At 41.7% G+C, this 22,868-nt stretch overlaps 1 protein-coding gene and 2 long non-coding RNA genes across 5 annotated transcripts; 2 read left to right on the forward strand and 1 right to left on the reverse strand.

Annotated features, from left to right (window-relative positions):
- Positions 1-5,376: 5,376 nt before the first annotated feature.
- On the reverse strand, positions 5,377-9,100 carry LOC309688972 (zinc finger CCHC domain-containing protein 12-like). Of its 2 annotated transcripts, XM_082505075.1 has the most exons (3): positions 8,934-9,100; positions 8,792-8,858; positions 5,377-8,267 (listed from the first exon to the last, which is right to left on the reverse strand). In XM_082505075.1, exon 3 carries the CDS (start codon positions 7,678-7,680, stop codon positions 6,019-6,021), a length of 1,662 nt encoding a protein of 553 aa, XP_082361201.1. In that variant the 5' UTR covers positions 7,681-8,267; positions 8,792-8,858; positions 8,934-9,100; the 3' UTR covers positions 5,377-6,018. The 2 variants fall into 2 exon arrangements, with proteins under 2 accessions (XP_082361201.1, XP_082361202.1); XM_082505076.1 differs by lacking the exon at positions 8,792-8,858.
- A 225-nt stretch (positions 9,101-9,325) lies between these two features.
- On the forward strand, positions 9,326-19,441 carry LOC309689424. 2 transcript variants are annotated; one of them, XR_014271361.1, is made up of 5 exons: positions 9,326-9,487; positions 9,564-9,605; positions 17,266-17,553; positions 17,672-17,930; positions 18,905-19,441. It is a non-coding gene; the product is annotated as an uncharacterized lncRNA (long non-coding RNA). The 2 variants fall into 2 exon arrangements; XR_014271362.1 differs by lacking the exons at positions 9,326-9,487; positions 9,564-9,605 and adding an exon at positions 16,432-17,156 and having other exon boundaries at positions 17,233-17,553.
- LOC309689425 lies at positions 11,243-12,189 on the forward strand. Its single transcript, XR_014271363.1, has 3 exons — positions 11,243-11,337; positions 11,429-11,458; positions 11,871-12,189. It is a non-coding gene; the product is annotated as an uncharacterized lncRNA (long non-coding RNA).
- Positions 19,442-22,868: the final 3,427 nt, after the last annotated feature.

Genomic DNA, 22,868 nt, shown 5'->3' on the forward strand with positions numbered 1-22,868 from the left:
GTAATAAGAGCTACAAGTATTTACACAATCGCATTCATCATCTTCTCTTTTTTAAGGCACTGTAACACCTGCTTAGTATAGTAGGGTTAAACTTATAGACTAGATTCGAGAGGAGTAAAATAAATTTGAGAGAATTGAGTGTTGAACAGCCGGCAGATTTATTACAATGTTACAGTGGTGCAATAATCCAATGTAAACAGCATAGAAAATTAACAGAAGATCAACAGAGAAGAGCGCTCTTTTGAAAATAACAACAAAATAAAATAAAATAAGTAGTCTCTTTAGACCTGACTCCTGATGAGCAGGATATTGGGAGTTCAATAGTTTCCCAGAGAAACAATCCGTATGAAGTAAGCAGTTTTTGCTCTTGCTTATCTGAAATCCTGCGATTCGAAGTAATTCAGACTGTAGCTCTACTCCTGCATCCAGAACAGCTGGCCACACTGCTTTTGGATTCGCCAAGAGTTTTCACAGGGTCTGGCTCGCCATCCATATCCAGAACCACTTCAGATCCAGGATCACAAAAAACCAGTCTGCACATACAGTACAGAGCAATAAACAAAATAGTTCTTAACAGTTTTTCTAAATAAAATGAGATCTCATAAAGTTTTCAAAATCAAGTACACTGTTGTTTTAACATTGTTCTGTCTCTATGAATTCCATTTGTATTGCTTTACAGCATTACAATCAATTGTATTTATATACCCCTTTTTAAGGCATATGTAATCACATCATGAAATGTTTGTAACGTAACTAGTTTTAAATAACTTATTTACATGTATTAACCTATAACTGAAATGACAAAGTGCAGAAAAGGCACTGGACAACATTTATGGCTAAAAGAGAAGTGCATCCTGCATTAGTTTTGCACATTTGTGAAGATGCCCAATCAAATAGACAATAAAATAAAATACGACATTCCATTTCACACACGATTCAAGTACTCCGACTGGTTTTAGCTTTTTTTAGACAATACGGAATTCGCACTGTTGCAGTGTTTACCACATGTAAAATTAGCATAAGTTTTCCTGCTAACTTATCATCTCTAGTAACTCACCGGAATTCCCAAGAAACAAATACACGCTCTGCCTGGTTTTGGTCGAGAGTAAAACACATAAAGGCCTCTGAAAAGTACATAACTTTAAGTTAGAGACTGTTGAAAATACTTTATAACACTTATTTTATACCAAAAGACTCACTGTGTAGCTTGTTATTTGCTCTCGGTGTCTTGCTCCGTTTTGCCTAGCTTAATGCAGCAACGTGCTTTTGTTGCATTCACTGAACTACAGAAAATCAAAGTGTGTTCAAGGGGTGTCGGAAATAATATTACCAGGTAAAAACAAGAAAATACTAGTAACCATGTCTATAGGGGTTACACCCTCCCCCTTTGAATAAACATGAGTCCCTTCATGTACTTAAAATGTATCTAAACATCATAGATTTGAGTGTTTTCATAGCTACTAAACGACTCAAGAGCTTGGTTAAAGTTATCCAGAAATCGTTGTGCAAAGGATATAAGGGGTTGACCCAACTGGGGGTAATGAAACCGTCCTGGGGGTCGCTTTAATCTCTCAGATTTTCTCACTTGAGGTGTTTCAGGAGTTATTTCAGGTGTTTGTTCAGCATGTTGGTCAGTGATATTTTCACTATGCTCTGTGTTTTCTATCTCAACATCTGGTTCTCCTGGAACTTGGACATTATGATTCTCTCCCATGATGTTAGAGTGAGATTCCTCATTCAGCAGTTCAGGTTCAGTTTGATTTCCCTGTCCATGGTCATTCTTGTCCGAGATTGTCTCTATTGGTTGAAGCAAAGAGTTGTCACTTTCGAGCGTACATGGATCATTTTGAATTTCGGAGCTTGTTGTCTCATTTTGCACATGGGAATGGTTTTGAGTTTGGTCACAAATTCTGATAAACGTCTTGGTTTGGATTGAGGGATGACTTGAAATGCATTCATACTCCTCCTCAGACTCTGACATTTCTGTATCTTTAGGTTCAGAAGGGCTCTGCCGAGTCTTAGGTCGACGTGGAGGTTTGGGCTTTGTCTCAACCTCATCCTCAATGTCTGAGAGATCACCACATGCAAGTAAAAGGTCTCGATGAAGAGTCCTGCTCGGACCACCACCCTTCTCCGGTTGGACCACATACACAGGAACATTTTCCAGTCTCTTAACAACACGGTACACCATGTGTTCCCATTTATCGCCAAGTTTGTGTTTACTGCGCAAACGAACGTTCTTGACTAAGACTCTGTCCCCAGCTTGAAGTGTGGACTCTCTGACTTTTTTATCAAACCTGTTCTTGTTTCGCTCAGCAACTCTCTTGGAGTTTTCGAGTGCAATCTGGTAACTTTCCTCAAGCCTAGCTTTCAGATTGCGCACATACTGGGAATGGGATGTTGGTGAGTCCCCTGTAACTGGCAACCCAAAGGCAAGGTCGACTGGTAGCTTGGGTTTTCGACCAAACATTAGCTCGTAAGGGCTAAACCCGGTAACCTCACTCTTTGAACAGTTGTAGGCGTGGGTAAGAGGCTTGACAAAATCACGCCAATGAATCTTTTGCTCATCCTTCAGGGTGCCCAGCATACCAAGCAGGGTGCGATTGAATCGCTCAACGGGGTTACCTCTTGGGTGATAAGGACTGGTCCTTACTTTTTTAATGCCTGTGGTTGAGCACAATTCCCTAATCACATGTGACTCAAAATCCCTCCCCTGGTCACTATGGAGGCGTTCGGGGAACCCATAGTGAACTAAAAAGTTTTCCCAAAGGTTTTTGGCCACAGTGGTTGCCTTTTGGTCTCGGGTGGGCAAGGCCACTGCATATTTCGTGAAATGATCTGTGATGACCAACACATCTTTGGTACTCTTACTGTCGGGTTCAATAGAAATAAAGTCCATACACACCAATTCCATTGGGCGTGTGGTTTTGATGTTAACCAGTGGTGCTGCTTTTTCAGGCAAGGACTTCCTTCTAACACAACGACCACAGTTCTTGATTTTAGTCTCAATATCAGCACCCATCTTAGGCCAATAAAATCTTGCCCTCACTAGATCATGAGTCCTCTCCCACCCCATATGACCCATATCATCATGGAGCAGCTTGAGAACAGTAGACCTAAGAGAGACAGGGAGTACAAGCTGGTAAGTTGTAACTGAGTCACACTGTCGTTTCCTATACAGAAGGCCATTTCTCATTTCAAAACGTTTCCATTCTCTGAGCATCAGTTTTATGTCAAATGTTTCAGACCTGTTTTCGCATGGAACATCAGCACCAGATTCTAGTAACTGAATGACGTGGTTTATGCTTGGGTCAGATCTTTGGTGTTCTTTAAGCTCATGCTCAGAAAACAAGGGAGCAGCTACTTGACCAGATGTTTCAGCATCACTGTATGCATCAGGAATGGCATCAGCACTCATAGCCAAGGACTCAACCAGAATGACACAAGGTGAGTTCTCACTGTTCTCATTGAGAAGATGCTTATTACATATAGCTGCTACAGTGTCAGGGCATACACTGTTAGAGCTTGGAAGGGATCCGAGAAGGCGTGAGGTGAGTTGTTGAATCCTGTTTTCCTCTTCCAATGTCACACTATCTGCAGCCAGAGTTTGATGAGGCCTCCGTGATAGGCCGTCGGCATCCTGGTTAGCCTTCCCAGCTCTGTATTTGATTTGGAAGTTGAAGGTAGACAACGCTGCTAACCAGCGATAACTCGCTGCGTCAAGTTTTGCCGTGGTCAGAATATATGTAAGCGGGTTGTTATCCGTTACAACGATGAACTCGTTACCGTAAAGGTAATCATGGAATTTTTCGACAATGGACCATTTCAGAGCTAGAAATTCTAGCTTATGAGCTGGATATCTGGTCTCGCTTGGTGTCAATCCCCTACTAGCATAGGCAATGACGCGCATTTTACCATCCTGCTCCTGATAAAGAGCGGCACCCAGGCCCGTGGTACTAGCGTCAGTGTGCAGAGCATATTGGAGCTTTGGATCTGCAAACCCCAATACAGGGGATGATGTTAACTTCTCCTTAATGCATTCAAAGGCTGACTGACAAACAGGTGTCCATCTGTCTGCAAAGGGTTCTCGAGGATTGAGATATTTAGAAGTGCCTGTTTGTTTCTGGCCTTTTCTGAGAGGTGGATAGCCACATGTGAGATCGTTTAAGGGCCGGACTATCTTTGAATAGTCCTTAACAAATCGACGATAATAGCCTGTGAACCCTAAAAATGACTTCAGCTGTTTCAAGTTTTGTGGCACTGGCCAGGTCTTGATAGCAGCAACCTTTTCAGGATCAGTCTGCACACCATTTTTGGAGACAATATGGCCCAAATATTTAACTGATGTCTGGAAAAAGCGACATTTTTTCGGGGACAACTTTAAGCCATATTCACGAAGACGGTCCAAAACATGCTTTAGCCTCTGTTCATGTTGCTCGAGGGAGTCTGAGAAAACAATCAAATCGTCTAGGAAGACGAGTACCTCCTTGAGATTAATGTCTCCCATACACCTCTCCATTAACCTCTGAAAGGTGCTGGGAGCATTTGTGATGCCTTGGGGCATTCGATTGAACTCATAAAACCCCAGTGGGCATACGAAGGCTGTTTTGGCTTTATCCTCCTCCTCCATCTCTATCTGGTAATAGCCTGACTTCAAGTCCATGACAGAAAACCAGTTTGAACCAGATAGGGCGGAGAAGGTCTCTTCGAGGTTTGGCAACGCGTAAGCATCTTTTACCGTTTGCACATTAAGCTTGCGGTAATCCACACAGAGGCGTACCTCACCATTCTTTTTCTTGACTACAACGATGGGGAATGAGAAGGGAGATTCTGACTGTCTTATTACCCCAGCATCGAGAAGCATTTTAAGGTGTTTCCTGACTGCTTCGTAGTCATTTGGATGAATGGGCCGCGATCTCTGTTTTATAGGCGTTTCGTCTTTAAGCTTGATCTTATGCTTAACTTTAGTGGCATGGCCAAAGTCGAGATCGTGGCATGCAAAAACGTCACGGTAGGCACTAAGACTCTGCGTGACCCGACTTTCCCATTCCTTGGGCAGAGGTGAATCGCCAAAATCAAAGGTCAACTGGTCACTGGGTAATGAACATGAGTCTGCAGACAGGCTGCAACAGCCTGCAGAGTTTGCACTCGACGTGGTTTGAGTTTCAAGGACTTGGTCTGCAATGTGTAGTTCAGCAAGAACGCAGTTGCCAGGAAGGATGATGTCATGATCGGTTTCGTTTCTGATCCAAATAGGATGCTTGTAAGGACTTTGACGTGGCACTGTGATAAGGCAGCAATCGACAAAGATTCCTCCCGGAAGGGCTGAGGAAGTTGGATGCTCTACAACTGCCCATCTGTCAGTGGGTGGTGAATTTAGGTGGGCGTAACTCTCTAGGCAAACCCTTTCATGAGCTGGTATTACGTAAGGTGTGTTGCCCTTCAGTGTCATTAGTCCAAGCTTTCCTGTGCTTTTTGTTTCATGTCTATGTTCAAGGATTTTTAAAATCTGACTATAGCCATAGACAGCTGATGAAATAGGAGTATCCCTACAGTGTTCCTCATATAAAACATCAAGGGCATTTGTACCAATTAAAACTGGTAAGTCTGTGCTGGAACGTAAATCAGGGACAATGAGAGCTAATGTAGAAATTTGGGGCTCAGACTCAACAAACTCCTTTGGAAAGCCAATTGGAACTTCTACATACCCTAGATAAGGTACAACTTGTCCATTTGCACCCTCAACATCTAAGTCACTGATTGGCTGGATGGGAAGATCAGACAAATGTCTCTGGTAAAATGAGTGTGAAATAGTTGTTACTTGCGACCCAGAGTCTAACAAAGAATTGCAACTCACTCCAGCTATGTTGACATTAGCTGTGCACTTCTTGCCAATTAAGCCCTTTGGAAAGCTGGAATGACGCATACTTGTTTGTGCACAACACTTTTTTGTTGGGCGGTTTTGAGTGGGACTTTTGTCGCTTCTAGTTCCAGTTTGTCCCTCAACTGAAACAGGAACTAGTTTAAATCAGAGTCACATTGGTCTTCCCAAGCTTTTTGTTTTACCCTTAGCTCTTTCCGCTTGGCTTCAACAGTACTGGGATTCGGCTCATTGTCACAAGAGGGAGCTATATGGCCATCCTCGCCACAGTTAAAGCAGAACCATGGGCGAGGCTTTTTGTTTTTGCCAAAGCCTTCATTTTTCAACGGAGAGTTCTGTGTTTGTGCCTCCTTTAGCTGCTGTTTCTTTACAGCTTTTGGGAACTTTGCCTGAGGTTTCTTTGCAACCATGGTTTCCATTGAAGCTTTTAAGGAACTTAACTGTTCTTGCAGTTGAGCAATTTGTTTTTGCAGTTTCTTGGCAGATGCTTGAGCGGAGCTGTCAGTAGCAGCAGCAGCTTGAAACTCAGTGGTTGGGTAAACATTTAAAGGATTGGACTGCACCTTTACTTTTGAAATTCCCAAGTGCTGCCTCATGCGAGTTGACTTGGCTGCCTGCTTATCTTCCTCTGTTCGCAAGAGTAAAAGCAGCTCAGAAAAGGAGGGTGGACTGGATTTCTTTTGCTCTAGATGGAGGCTAGCGATTAGGTTATCATCCCAGCATCCCCTACAGAACTGCTTCAAAAGCTGCCGATCGAAATCACTAACTGGGACTCCTCCCCCTTTTACAACTTTGTCAAGGGTAGTCTGCAGCCTGTGCACATAGGCTGAAGGTTTTTCGCCAGCATTTTGGTTTGTACTCAAGAATTTTGCGAACAGCTCATCAACGTCATCTACAGTTCCATATGCAGAATCAAGCAAGCTCAAAAAGTCTTTGGGGCTGGACAAGGGACCCAATTGTTTAACAATGTTTGCAGCTGGCGGTAAGAGGCTATCAATGATCTTCCGTACTACTTGTCTTTCAGGAACAGAAGAATCTGCAAGATAAAACTCAACATGACTTCGCCAAGTGTCATAGTCAACCTCCGTATTAGGGCATGGAGTTTTTCCAGAAAAGGACCTGAATTTCGCAGAGCTTGGATAGGATTGGGACATGTCAGTACTTTTGACAATGTGCTCCACAATGACCCTCTGGACTTCAGGTGTGGTCAAGTGTTCAGGGTTCAAAATAGGAGCTGGTCTGTCAGTAAGGGAAGGATTGATGGTGTCAGTGGTCAGAGTGGGTGGGATAGTTTCACTGCTTGGTCGTCTCAAAACAGAACCAGGTATTAAAGGGACTGGGTCATCTACTGAAATGACCTTAGAGGGGGCTGTACCCTCCCTTTCCCCAGCAGAGGCCTGAAGTTTGTTAAGTTCACTAAGTAGCATTTTCTCATAATCTACCCCACTCACCTTAGCAATACCCTTTAAATTAGAAAGGTAAGACTCTGTAGTACTAGCCGTTAGCTTAGCACTGTAAATTGGGGATAAGAGTTGGATGCTGTGAACTACATTTGGGTCAGATGTTGTTCTGTGACAGGGTAGTTCACCCTGAATCGACTCAATGGCTGTGCCATACTCAAACTCAACTATAACTGTATCTTTAAAGTCAGGGTCAGAACTAGCAATTTTCACTGTTCGTGCAATAGAACCATAGTGTTGCAAAAACTTAACAACTTCTTCATCAGTCTCTGTACCAGAAAACCCACTGATTAGTACAGCATTTGGTACCTTGATACGTTCACGTTCAATGACATCCATGTTACTTCAGTGGAAAAATGTGCAAAAATTGTCATAAAACTGCCAACTGTGTGCCAATGATTGGATTAAAGGCATTAAATAGCCAAACTCCTCCTGGCTGGCTCGCCACTTTTATGTAACACCTGCTTAGTATAGTAGGGTTAAACTTATAGACTAGATTCGAGAGGAGTAAAATAAATTTGAGAGAATTGAGTGTTGAACAGCCGGCAGATTTATTACAATGTTACAGTGGTGCAATAATCCAATGTAAACAGCATAGAAAATTAACAGAAGATCAACAGAGAAGAGCGCTCTTTTGAAAATAACAACAAAATAAAATAAAATAAGTAGTCTCTTTAGACCTGACTCCTGATGAGCAGGATATTGGGAGTTCAATAGTTTCCCAGAGAAACAATCCGTATGAAGTAAGCAGTTTTTGCTCTTGCTTATCTGAAATCCTGCGATTCGAAGTAATTCAGACTGTAGCTCTACTCCTGCATCCAGAACAGCTGGCCACACTGCTTTTGGATTCGCCAAGAGTTTTCACAGGGTCTGGCTCGCCATCCATATCCAGAACCACTTCAGATCCAGGATCACAAAAAACCAGTCTGCACATACAGTACAGAGCAATAAACAAAATAGTTCTTAACAGTTTTTCTAAATAAAATGAGATCTCATAAAGTTTTCAAAATCAAGTACACTGTTGTTTTAACATTGTTCTGTCTCTATGAATTCCATTTGTATTGCTTTACAGCATTACAATCAATTGTATTTAAATACCCCTTTTTAAGGCATATGTAATCACATCATGAAATGTTTGTAACGTAACTAGTTTTAAATAACTTATTTACATGTATTAACCTATAACTGAAATGACAAAGTGCAGAAAAGGCACTGGACAACATTTATGGCTAAAAGAGAAGTGCATCCTGCATTAGTTTTGCACATTTGTGAAGATGCCCAATCAAATAGACAATAAAATAAAATACGACATTCCATTTCACACACGATTCAAGTACTCCGACTGGTTTTAGCTTTTTTTAGACAATACGGAATTCGCACTGTTGCAGTGTTTACCACATGTAAAATTAGCATAAGTTTTCCTGCTAACTTATCATCTCTAGTAACTCACCGGAATTCCCAAGAAACAAATACACGCTCTGCCTGGTTTTGGTCGAGAGTAAAACACATAAAGGCCTCTGAAAAGTACATAACTTTAAGTTAGAGACTGTTGAAAATACTTTATAACACTTATTTTATACCAAAAGACTCACTGTGTAGCTTGTTATTTGCTCTCGGTGTCTTGCTCCGTTTTGCCTAGCTTAATGCAGCAACGTGCTTTTGTTGCATTCACTGAACTACAGAAAATCAAAGTGTGTTCAAGGGGTGTCGGAAATAATATTACCAGGTAAAAACAAGAAAATACTAGTAACCATGTCTATAGGGGTTACAGCACCAAATACATCACTGTGACAAATGCACTGTTTGGCTGTGGTTAGTTATTCATTTTAAATTTACAGAGTCATTGACAGCCTGGTGTGACCGCTGACCTCTGTAATATTGTTTGCTTCAGATGCTGATTATAAACAACAGAAGATTAAGAATTGAAATTGTCAAAGTAAGGACTCTCTATATTTTTATGAACAGTTACAGTGAGGTGGTGAGATGATAACCACAGGAAGTCAGCACAGCCTCTACATGAAGCTCTGTTTCAGAGACTGTGACTGTCATTTTTGTGAAAAGCAGGAAGGAGAAAGACAGACAATGACGGCTCAGTTCAAATGGATTAAAGTCTTTTCATCAGTTTTACTAATGCTTCAAGTAACAGGTAAGAATACAAATACATTTATAAATGAAATTAGAAAAGTCAAGTTTACACAGTTGATTTGATTTTATCTTCACAGCAGCAGCAGCTGACTACTCTGAGTTTATTATCAGGGATGAAGGTGAGGTCACTTTGTCATGTGAAAATGATGATCAAGATAAATGTAACAGAACTCACTGGCTCTTCAGTAAATCAAACACAGCAACAATAACACTGTTTGAACACGGGAAGATTCACCAAGAGGCCAAACATAAATCAGACAGACTGAGTGTTACAGCAAAATGTTCTCTGGTTATAAAGAAGCTCACAGCTGAGGATGTTGGTCAGTACACCTGCAGAAGGTTCAACAAATCAGGACAAAAAGAAGGTTCAGACTCTGTAGCTGAGCTGTCTGTTGTTAACAGTGAGTATTTCATCATAATGTTTTCAGATTGTTTGAACATCAAACTGAAACATTACAATAACTATAATTACAGTGATGATTACTGTAAATGTTATTCTTGTTCTCTTTTCTTTTCTTTAACAGTAACTGAACATAAGGATGATGACACAGTGACATTAAACTGCTCTGTGTCCACATATAAAAAATGCAAATACTACACTGTCAAGTGGCTCTATGGTAACAAAGACCTGAGGATGTCACAGTCTGCCTGCTCAGCCAGTGTGATCTTTACAAGATTTGATCACATTTACACAAGAGTTCTGAGATGTTGAAGTGCCAAGTGACACATGGTGGAGACGTGCAGGAGTTTATCTTCAGGATTCTATCATTTGATCAAGAAACACATGAGAATGCAAGTCAGTTCATACAATAACTTTATCTGTTATAAAAAGTAAACTATTTTGTGTGTTTTAAGGTTTCATTTACTTTTTTTTACTTTGAGAGTGTCCTCAAAAGACATAATAGCAGCACTGTTCTGTGTTTAATCAGGCTTACGTTATCATGATAGAGAAACACTAGTCTTGTGTTCCTTATGAGCAGGCAGGGAATCTAATAGCTATTGAATCCCTGAAATCAGGCCGTGTGACTTAAGTGCTACTAACTGTTCGTACTCCTCGCTAGACCCCAGCAGCTCTTCTTCCCGAGGCACCACCACACAAAAAATGACTCTCTTTATCACTTCTGAGGGGTTGAAGGCTGCTGATCTAATATTTGCTCACATTGTTCTGTCATAATGGATTCAATGGGGGAGAGTGTGATGTCTGAGCAAAAAAAACTAAACACAATCTAAATAACAATAGAGATTAGCTCAACATATCATGGCGGACACTAAGTACTGAGACAATGACTAACATACGAACTTGACAGAGAAGGGAAGGAAAAAGAACAAAAGACTAAACCAAATAACCTCAAAACAGACTTGAGACTCAAGCTACTTGAACAAATGTTACCCAAGTACAAACAAACTAAGAACCACACGGAGCATTAAATACTACAGAGAATTCAAAAGTAAGTAAACCTGTATTCATAAAATTCAGCGCTTTCAATAACTTCATCTGTTACGACTATTAAACTATTCTGTGTGGTTTTAAGATGTCATTTGCATTTATACACTTTGAGGAATATCCCGCAGAGAGGTTGTAATGGGGGCAGAAGCAAAAAGAGAAGTCAGGTTCATGATGTTATAGATCTACAGCAACATAGATTTTATCTAAACATAACCAGAATCTTCCATTTGATTGTTGAGGGGGCTTTTGTTGAGAAAAGAACAGAAAACTATATTTAAAGTATTTTAATGTGTTTTTTATTTTCTTTCCAGGCTGGTGCTGGTGGAGGTTCATCATTGTGGCTGTGGGTGTAGCAACACTCATAACAGCTGCTGTGGTCATCCACATTTGGACAAGATCGGCAGGTGAGAACATTCACATTTAAATGGGAAGATTTGATAAACCTGGATATTCTCTGTGAAAGCTAAGTTTGTTTCCTTCTCTTGTCTTTTTAAGGGAATAAAAGTTCAGCCGTATCAAAATGAGGTGAGTTTTTGTTGCATTGAGCTAAACAAACTCAGAATGTGTTTTCTGTCTTTTTATCTCTGAAAAATGTTTACAGCTCTAATATTTGTAAATCACATTTTCAGTGGAAAACCAAAATGCATCTGCATGTTTAAATTTCCATATAGGAAAGATAATATAAAAAAAGAGCAAACTGAAGCTTCAGGTTCAGTTTTCATGTTGAATTCTTCTATTTATTCAATGCTCATGTTCATTATAGTTTAAATAAATCACATTTTGTGCCTAATGGTGTTAATGTAATGTCATGGATGTCTTTACAGTTTATCACTTTTAGTTTGTGCTACATTGATGCCCAAAGATCACAAAAGCTATATCATGTTGAAATCTAATGTCCAGAGAGTGAATGAGTTTGTCATCATGCTGTATGTCACAGGTATGTAATGATGAAAATTTCGACAGTGAAATATGGAAGTAGAAGATCTGATGGACACTGACTGATCCTTCTGCGTCTGTCAGACTTCAGTAATGTGATGGAAAATGTTAAGATTCTGTGCTTCTCTTTGTTATACAGGCCTAACTGAAATGAACGATGCATCTCAGTGTGTTTGTCTCCATATTATTTTGTAATACAAGACATACTCAGCTGCATGTAATGTTCTGATTGTATTCTGTGACTGTGGCAGGTAGATAAGGTGTTTCTATAAATGATTCGATTCTTGTTTTTATTCTTAATCTAAAGAAATACATACTGCTGCTGTACTCTGTGTTGTTGTTTGTCTTTGCAACGGCAAATAAAAAACCTCAGAAAATCTGTTTGTGAAGACTGATTTATTTCAAATTAACAGAACAAACTTGTGTCAGTGATTTCTGGGTTTGACTGGGGTCGACAAAGCAGCGACCAATCATTCTGGAAGGCAGCCTTTCCAGCCGCACAAGATGGGATTTCGAGATTACGTGCACCAGACTGAAGTAACTGGACATTTATAACCTTGGGAAAAACGTACAACACAACACGATATAGTAACTTAAATTAATAAGTGTTAATAGTAATAATAGTAATAAAATTATGAATAAGTGTATGTGTATTGCACACTGTTATTATTGCACATTAATTATTGTTGCACTTTGTATATATAAATATTTGCATAATTATAAAATATTATTATAGTTATTGATGTTACCCCCCCCCCCCCCCAGGGAGTCCAGGGAGGTAGCCAATCAGGTCAGCTGTTAGCAGTGATTGTGGGGCTATTGCCCTGCTGTAAAAGCTGTCCTTTAGTCTGTTTGAACAGGAATCTCCTGCCAGAAAGCAGCAGCTTAAACACCCGGTGTGCTGGGTGTGTACAGTCCCGTAGGATGCTGCGTGCCCTCTTGAGACAGCGAGTGCTGTACAGGTCCTTCAGAGAGGGAAGGATGTCCAATTATTTTTGGGGCCATATTAATGACCCTCTGAAGTGCCTTTTTGTGTGCGGTGGTGCAGCTGGAGAACCATACAGAGATGCAGTATGTAAGTACACTGTCAATGGAGCAGCGGTAGAAGACGAGCAGCAGCTCCCTCTTCAGGTCCATTGTTCTGAGGATTCTCAGAAAGTGGAGAAACTGTTAGGCCTTCTTTAAAACCACCGAGGTGTTTTAGCTCCATTGGAGGTCTGACTCTATGTCCACACACTCCCCATTGATGCTGACAGGCTGCAGCACAGACTTCCTCCTTCAGTGTTAAGGCTGAGGGCTGAGGAAGGATGAGGCCCCACTTTAACTCTCTGTACACGGTCTGACAGGAAGTCTCCGATCCAGCGGCCGGTAGTAGAAGGAAGTCCGATATCCAGCAGTTTAACTATCAGTCTGTCTGTGAGTATCGTATTGAAAGCAGAGCTAAAGTCAACAAAGAGCAGCCTGGCGTAACACCCTGTTGTTCCAGGTCAGAGATGGAGGTGTGGAGCATTGTAGGAATGGCATCTTCAGTTGATCTGTTAGCTCTGTATGCAAACTGGAGCGGGTCAAGTGTGGGTGGCAGGCAGGACATGATGTGTTGTTGGACCAGTTGCAATGTCACATTGAGGCTGCTAATGTTGGTTCTCTTTGGCAGTGGGACAATTGTGGCCGACTTTAGCGAGATGCAGGACTGAGACAGTGAAACATTGAAGATCTTAGTGAATACCCGGGCCAGCTGGTCTGCATATTCTTTTGGAAACCTTCCGGTCACCCCATCTTGACCGGCGGCCTTCCTGGGGTTCACTGACCTCAGTGTGCGCACCACCTCATAATCCTGCACCATGAGGCTTGGGCTGCTGCTGCTGTCCGATGTTTTAGCTGCTGCTGCCTCTGGTACCTTCACCTCAAGGCATGTGAAGAAGTGGTTCAGCTCCTCTGCAAGTGCCACATTGCCCTCAGTCAACGTGGTACTGCCAGGTTTGTAGTTGGTTAAGTGCTGAACTCCCTGCCATACTTGTTGTAAGTTGTTGTTGCTGAAGTGGTCTTCAATCCTCCACTTGTATGCTGCCTTGGCCTTTCTGATACCTTTTTTTTCAGGTCAGATCTGGCTGCACTGTACTGCATACCATCAACGGATCTGAAAGCAACATCACGTTGCTTCAGCAGGACCTGGATCTCTTTAGTCATCCAGGGTTTCTGGTTGGAATACACCTGGAAACGTTTATCCGCAGTGGCACTGTTGACACAGAAGTTAATATATGAGAGCACTGATGTTGTGTGTGCATGTGATGCACCTTCTGACAGGGTTTTCACAGTCTTTGTGGCTGGGGAGGCTCTCCTCCTAACAGGAGTGTATGCAGGGATTAGCAGCATGCACATGTGGTCTGACAAACCTAGATGTGGTAGAGGGGTTGCTCTGTAGCCTTTTTGGATGTTGCCGTAGGCTTTATCCAGTGTGTTTTCCCCCCTTGTTGCACATTTAATATGCTCTTCAAATCTGGGAAATACTGACCTTAAGTCGGCATGGCTGAAGTCCCCAGCTATAATGTACTGCACTGCGAATGAAATGGATAAATCTTCTCAGTGAAATTCTAGGTTTTATCTTTGTTTGGATCAAAACCTTGACTCTGCCCCCCAAGTGGCTCCAGCACATGGCACCATCGTGCCATGTGCTTTAAATTGTGATCTAAATGCATGGTGGTGCCAAACATTTTTTATACCTTTATTTAATCTTTTTGTGTTATTTCAGATATTACATTATGTGGAATAGAAACAAATAGAAATGCACAACATATACAACTGCTGTACCTGTCAGAGACAAAAAAATCCACACATACAGCAACTGGAACACAAAAAATGAGAAAATACACAAATACATTAATCAAAATTCTTCCTGTAGAGTGTGAGTGAGAGAGAGAGAATTCCTGCTTCCTTGTCACAAATGTACATGATAATGAGGACAGGAAGCTGCGGCGATGCCCCTCAGAAGCCTGGAAGCAGAAAGAGATGGAACCAGGACAAACATGCCATCCACAGCCCCCAAGAGTAACAAAGATCTGAGGCCACACATCCCAGGGACATCCATGATCCCATTCCAGCAGGAGAAGAATGGAGGCCCCAGATATGAGTCAAGAGTGGGGTCCCAGGACCACCCAGCACAAACCTGCCCCCGACAAGGGCGAAGTCCAGGCCAACCCAAGCCACCAAGGAAGCATACCAACAGCCATGCACCCCACCAACACGCATCTGCATCCCAGGGAGGGGCAAAAGCATCCAGCGCCAAGCGGTGACCATGTCCCACCTGGGCCAAGGTCCAGCAAGCCTAAGACCAACGACTAGCCATGCGCACACAAACACACACAACATTCATTCATTCACTGTCACACACCCACTAGTGGCACACAGAAAGACAAGGACATGTGCACACATTGACCCCCTCTCCTATGCCGCCCTGAACAAGCAGCAAGGATGAAGCCAAAGTGAACCACAAGACCCCCGTGAGTGTGAAATAACCATATAGGAAAATGCCTCCTCCCCCACCCCCCGACACACACACACTTATTGTTAAAGGCGTTATTTGAAGTTGATGTACAGCTAGTGCTTTAACATTTCCACATCCCTTTACCACTACTTCTTTTTCAAGTACACATCAAGCTCTGACAGTTCATTTTTGCTCCTCAACACTAACCTGAGTGTTTCAAAATGGTGGGAAACCAGTTCAGTCACACACTCAGTGTGCTAATCCTTTGTGGCTAATGAAAATTAACAAATGGGCTGCTGTCAGTGTGTGTGGGGCCAGTGTGCAGAGGATTTTCATTGACCCATCGGTCAAAAGTGTGTCGGCCAACTAGACAAATGCTCTTCTATGCCCTGCTCTTGTGAGTGAGTACTGCTCTTGCTTTGGTGTCATGACTTTTGCTAATTCACATATATGGACTTAGTGTTTTATTAAAATAAACAAACTTCTACTTTGTTTTTGGACATTGTGTGCTAACACTGTTACAACTTTCATTATCATCATATTATCAGTTTCACTTTTGTTGATTGTAGACTTTCACTCTGTCAAACAGCTTATTTTAAGCTGTGCTGTATATTAGTTTGAAATCAGAAATCCACTCAAATTCATCTGTAAAAGAAAAAAAAATCAGCAAATATACAAATACTGGTAAAATTCAAAGCAAATGCAAATTATCTCTTGGTGTACTTTTAAAATGTCTAGAGGACATTCAGTTTGTGGCAGATCTGTGTTTCTCACAGATGTTTGGCCATCATTAGAGGTTAACACCATCAGAGCTCTGCTGCTGTTGTGCCCACATTCTCACCAAAACACTTCCCCTTCAGTTCTCAGGAAAAAAAAGAGCAGTAAGTATTTACACAATTGCATTCATCATCTTCTCCTTTTTTAAGGCATCAAACACGTCACAAATAAGCTACACACTCATTTTAAATTTGCAGGGTTTTTGACAGTCTGGTGTGACCTTTGACCTCTAATTTTCTTTAGTTCATGTAGTTATTAGAAACAACAGAATGCTATGAAGGTGGTGAGATGATAACCACAGGAAGTCAGAACAGCCTCTCTACATGAAGCTCTGTTTCAGAGACTGTGACTGTCATTTTTGTGAAAAGCAGGAAGGAGAAAGACAGACAATGACGACTCAGTTCAAATGGATTAATGTCATGATCCGGAGTCTGCGACTCCGTGTTTGTTTAGTTTATTAGTATTCTGTGGTTTTGGTTACCTTGGGTGTTTATACTCTTCTGTTTCATGGTTCATGTTCCTATGTTCTGTGTCCCCCAGTCTGTGTTAAGTTGGTGTGTTGTGTCATTGCGTGTATGTGTTTCCTGTTTTATTGTGAAGGTCTGCGTCTTATGTGAGTGTTTCAGTTTGTCTCCCTACTCTCGTCACGTGATCACTCCCAGCTGTGTTCCCACCTGTATGTAATCTCCCTGTGTTCTCTGAGTGTATTTAAGTTGTGTCTTCTGTCATAGTAATTGCTGGTTCGTCTGTGTTGTTTCCCCTCGGTCTCCCTGCGTCTTCCCGTATGTATTTCTCCGGACCTCCCTGCATCCTCGTTTCTGGTTTGTCTTATTAGTTTACCCAGTTTAGGTTTCCAGTTTCATGTTTTGTCGCCACCGTTGTTTGTACTTACCCACCTCTGTGAATAAACACTCACCTGCACCAGAGCTGCCGCCTTTTGGTCCCTTTCTACAATTCCACACGGCTTGCCCCGGCAATCCGTGACAATTAAAGTCTTTTCATCAGTTTTACTAATGCTTCAAGTAACAGGTAAGAATACAAATACATTTATAAATGAAATTAGAAAAGTCAAGTTTACACAGTTGATTTGATTTTATCTTCACAGCAGCAGCAGTTGAGTTTATTATCAGGGATGAAGGTGAGGTCACTTTGTCATGTGAAAATGTGACAGATGATCAAGATAAATGTGACAGAACTCACTGGCTCTTCAGTAAATCAAACACAGCGACAATAACACTGTTTGAACACGGGGAGATTCACCAAGAGGCCAAAAATAAATCAGACAGACTGAGTGTTACAGCAAAATGTTCTCTGGTTATAAAGAAGCTCACAGCTGAGGATGTTGGTCAGTACACCTGCAGAAGGTTCAACAAATCGGGACAAAAAGAAGGTTCAGACTCTGTAGCTGAGCTGTCTGTTGTTAACCGTGAGTATTTCATCATAATGTTTTCAGATTGTTTGAACATCAAACTGAAACATTACAATAACTATAATTACAGTGATGATTACTGTAAATGTTATTCTTGTTCTCTTTTCTTTAACAGTAACTGAACATAAGGATGATGACACAGTGACATTAAACTGCTCTGTGTCCACATATAAAAAATGCAAATACTACACTGTGAAGTGGCTCTATGGTAACAAAGACCTGAGGATGTCACAGTCTGCCTGCTCAGCCAGTGTGATCAAGATTTGATCACATTTACACATCCAAGAGTTCTGAGATGTTGAAGTGCCAAGTGACACATGGTGGAGACGTGCAGGAATTTATCTTCAGGATTCAATCTTTTGACCAGGAAATAGGTGAGAATGCAATTAGTTCTTACAGTAACTTCATCTGTTATGAAATGTGAACTGTTCTATGTGATTTTAAGATTTCATTTACTGATTTTTACTTTGAGAGTGTCCTCAAAAGACAAAATAGCAGCACTGTTCTGTGTTTAATCAGGCTTACGTTATCATGATAGAGAAACACTAGTCTTGTGTTCCTTATGAGCAGGCAGGGAATCTAATAGCTATTGAATCCCTGAAATCAGGCCGTGTGACTTAAGTGCTACTAACTGTTCGTACTCCTCGCTAGACCCCAGCAGCTCTTCTTCCCGAGGCACCACCACACAAAAAATGACTCTCTTTATCACTTCTGAGGGGTTGAAGGCTGCTGATCTAATATTTGCTCACATTGTTCTGTCATAATGGATTCAATGGGGGAGAGTGTGATGTCTGAGCAAAAAAAACTAAACACAATCTAAATAACAATAGAGATTAGCTCAACATATCATGGCGGACACTAAGTACTGAGACAATGACTAACATACGAACTTGACAGAGAAGGGAAGGAAAAAGAACAAAAGACTAAACCAAATAACCTCAAAACAGACTTGAGACTCAGGCTACTTGAACAAATGTTACCCAAGTACAAACAAACTAAGAACCACACGGAGCATTAAATACTACAGAGAATTCAAAAGTAAGTAAACCTGTATTCATAAAATTCAGCGCTTTCAATAACTTCATCTGTTACGACTATTAAACTATTCTGTGTGGTTTTAAGATGTCATTTGCATTTATACACTTTGAGGAATATCCCGCAGAGAGGTTGTAATGGGGGCAGAAGCAAAAAGAGAAGTCAGGTTCATGATGTTATAGATCTACAGCAACATAGATTTTATCTAAACATAACCAGAATCTTCCATTTGATTGTTGAGGGGGCTTTTGTTGAGAAAAGAACAGAAAACTATATTTAAAGTATTTTAATGTGTTTTTTATTTTCTTTCCAGGCTGGTGCTGGTGGAGGTTCATCATTGTGGCTGTGGGTGTAGCAACACTCATAACGGGTTCAGTTTTCATGTTAAATTCTTCTATTTATTCAATGCTCATGTTCATTATAGTTTAAATAAATCACATTTTGTGCCTAATGGTGTTAATGTAATGTCATGGATGTCTTTACAGTTTATCACTTTTAGTTTGTGCTACATTGATGCCCAAAGATCACAAAAGCTATATCATGTTGAAATCTAATGTCCAGAGAGTGAATGAGTTTGTCATCATGCTGTATGTCACAGGTATGTAATGATGAAAATTTCGACAGTGAAATATGGAAGTAGAAGATCTGATGGACACTGACTGATCCTTCTGCGTCTGTCAGACTTCAGTAATGTGATGGAAAATGTTAAGATTCTGTGCTTCTCTTTGTTATACAGGCCTAACTGAAATGAACGATGCATCTCAGTGTGTTTATCTCCATATTATTTCGTAATACAAGACATACAGGGAGTGCAGAATTATTAGGCAAATGAGTATTTTGTCCACATCATCCTCTTCATGCATGTTGTCTTACTCCAAGCTGTATAGGCTCGAAAGCCTACTACCAATTAAGCATATTAGGTGATGTGCATCTCTGTAATGAGAAGGGGTGTGGTCTAATGACATCAACACCCTATATCAGGTGTGCATAATTATTAGGCAACGTCCTTTCCTTTGGCAAAATGGGTCAAAAGGAGGAGTTGACAGGCTCAGAAAAGTCAAAAATAGTGAGATATCTTGCAGAGGGATGCAGCAGTCTCAAAATTGCAAAGCTTCTGAAGCGTGATCATCGAACAATCAAGCGTTTCTTTCAAAATAGTCAACAGGGTCGCAAGAAGCGTGTGGAAAAACCAAGGCGCAAAATAACTGCCCATGAACTGAGAAAAGTCAAGCGTGCAGCTGCCAAGATGCCACTTGCCACCAGTTTGGCCATATTTCAGAGCTGCAACATCACTGGAGTGCCCAAAAGCACAAGGTGTGCAATACTCAGACATGGCCAAGGTAAGAAAGGCTGAAAGACGACCACCACTGAACAAGACACACAAGCTGAAACATCAAGACTGGGCCAAGAAATATCTCAAGACTGGTTTTTCTAAGGTTTTATGGACTGATGAAATGAGAGTGAGTCTTGATGGGCCAGATGGATGGGCCCGTGGCTGGATTGGTAAAGGGCAGAGAGCTCCAGTCCGACTCAGACGCCAGCAAGGTGGAGGTGGAGTACTGGTTTGGGCTGGTATCATCAAAGATGAGCTTGTGGGGCCTTTTCGGGTTGAGGATGGAGTCAAGCTCAACTCCCAGTCCTACTGCCAGTTTCTGGAAGATACCTTCTTCAAGCAGTGGTACAGGAAGAAGTCTGCATCCTTCAAGAAAAACATGATTTTCATGCAGGACAATGCTCCATCACACGCGTCCAAGTACTCCACAGCGTGGCTGGCAAGAAAGGGTATAAAAGAAGAAAAACTAATGACATGGCCTCCTTGTTCACCAGGGGCCTGTTCTTCGTACCTCGCTAAGTGAGTTAGCTGGATGAGATTGTTGACGATTTCGCGTGATCCTGGATCGTTCGGTTCCCCGAAGCCCATCCGGGACTTGCTGTCATAGCAACAGAGCCGTAAGCGTAAACCTGCTGGGGAGCAGGTTTACTTTATGTAAACAGGATTAGATCGCGGCCACGCAGGTATGCCCGCGTCATTCATACGAAAGCAACAGCGATATTCCACCACTGTTTCACCATAAATAAATAACATCAATGTAACTAAAGACAATGCAGCACCTGATCCATTTATTGATTTCACACAGGTCATTTCCTAAAAAAGGGAAATGTACTATTAACATTCTATTACATGTATGTGATTATTACAGATGTAATTCATATTTTAGAGTAGTAATTGTAAATTACTTCGTGTAATCAAGATGGGAGACCACGGCTATAAAAGCGAAGGTGGATTTGGGAAGTCTGTCGCAGTCATATCCTTTCCGTTTACGCGAGCAACCCATTGCGGAAGGTGCAAGATTGATAAGGAGAGTCCTCAGAATTCAGCGTATATTGCGGGACAGACAGGATCCTTTAGCTCAGCGCGACAGTGTGCTCATAGAGAGATATCGATTTTCCCCCGAGGGTATTATTTACTTAACCAACTTGTTGACGAGGGGGTGCAGGACCACCACCTGTCTTTTTTGTTGCTCTGTCCTTTTCTTGGTTGCTGTTATGAACAAACAAACAGATTATTTCAGGGTCTCTTTCCAAGAGACTAAAAGCAATATAAGTGATAAATATTACCATTCTGTAGAATATTCTTATATTTCACTTTTACCTGTTCCCATGTTCTAGTGGGTCCTGTCGTGGCTCTAATGTGACAGAGGATAAAATATAACATATTATAATATAATGTAATATAATATTGGCTAATATAGTGTAATATAATAAATCTACCCTACCGCCTACTGGTGTTGGCCAGAGGGGCCGATGGCGCGATATGGCAGCCTGGCTTCTGTCAGTCTGCCCCAGGGCAGCTGTGGCTACAACCGTAGCTGCCTCCACCAGTGTGTGAATGTGAGAGTGAATGAATAGTGGCATTGTAAAGCGCTTTGGGTGCCTTGAAAAGCGCTATATCAATCCACTCCATTATTATTGTTATTATTAAATTACTTACGAGTTTAATTTGTCAGCAACTTCCTGCCAGCCCTCGCTCCTTGCTTTTGCAGCCTTTGCAGTGTTCCCTTGCGTTCTGATTAAACTCTGAAACTCCTGAAATCCCTCACTCAAGAGTTCTTGCTCTGCTGCCGAAAAATACCGAGCCGAGCGCGCTCCGTCGACATTTTCGCCGACCAATCAGAGGGTTGCCGATCACTGTTTCTACTATCGATGCGTAGCCCCTTTTACGACACCCAGTGATGTCACATTACTGCGTCCAGCTGTACTAATCGTCAACAGCAGGTGTGTTCGGGGAACCGGATTAGCGCGCTCACGGTTAGCGCGATGGTTTGGTCTTGGATGTTTCATTTGATCTTGGATGTAGTAAGCGACGTACGAAGCACAGGGCCCTGATCTGAACCCCATTGAGAACCTGTGGTCCATCATCAAATGTGAGATTTACAAGGAGGGAAAACAGTACACCTCTCTGAACAGTGTCTGGGAGGCTGTGGTTGCTGCTGCACGCAATGTTGATGGTGAACAGAACAAAACACTGACAGAATCCATGGATGGCAGGCTTTTGAGTGTCCTTGCAAAGAAAGGTGGCTATATTGGTCGCTGATTTGTTTTTGTTTTTGAATGTCAGAAATGTATATTTGTGAATGTGGAGATGTTATATTGGTTTCACTGGTAAAAATAAATAATTGAAATGAGTATATATTTGTTTTTTGTTAAGTTGCCTAATAATTATGCACAGTAATAGTCACCTGCACACACAGATATCCCCCTAAAATAGCTAAAACTAAAAACAAACTAAAAACTACTTCCAAAAACATTCAGCTTTGATGTCTGTGAAGGTTCTCAGTCATCCAGGTCATCGTAGTCAAAGGAGCTTGCAAGGAAAAGTGTCTGGACTTCTTTAAGTTACTTGAAGACGTTTCACCTCTCATCCGAGAAGCTTCTTCAGTTCTAAGGTCAAATGGTGGAGAGTCCCAGATATAAACCTAGTGGGAGTATCCCCCCACAGAGGGACAGAAGGACCCCTGATGATCCTCTAATCGCCTGAGCCAAGGTGTGAAACTGGGTGTGGGTCCCAATCAGCCAGAGTTTCGGGTGTGTTCATTGTGAAACCTGGCCCCACCTTATCATGCGAATTCCTGAGGTCAGATGGCCCAGGATGTGAGTGGGCGTTAAGGCGTCTGGAAAGGGATCTCAAAACTGGATTATAGATGGCAGAGAGTTGGTGTCGTAAACCCCCGCCTCTGTTCAAAGATGGTCGCTCACAGTGGACATAGATGGCTTCT

This window comes from Aulonocara stuartgranti (assembly GCF_965226115.1).
Source record: "Aulonocara stuartgranti genome assembly, chromosome: 15".
Taxonomy (NCBI): Eukaryota; Metazoa; Chordata; class Actinopteri; order Cichliformes; family Cichlidae; genus Aulonocara; species Aulonocara stuartgranti.

Coding starts and splice junctions, on each gene's coding strand:
- LOC309688972 (XM_082505076.1), bottom strand. CDS start 7,680: ATGGATGTCATTGAACGTGAACGTATCAAGGTACCAAATGCTGTACTA.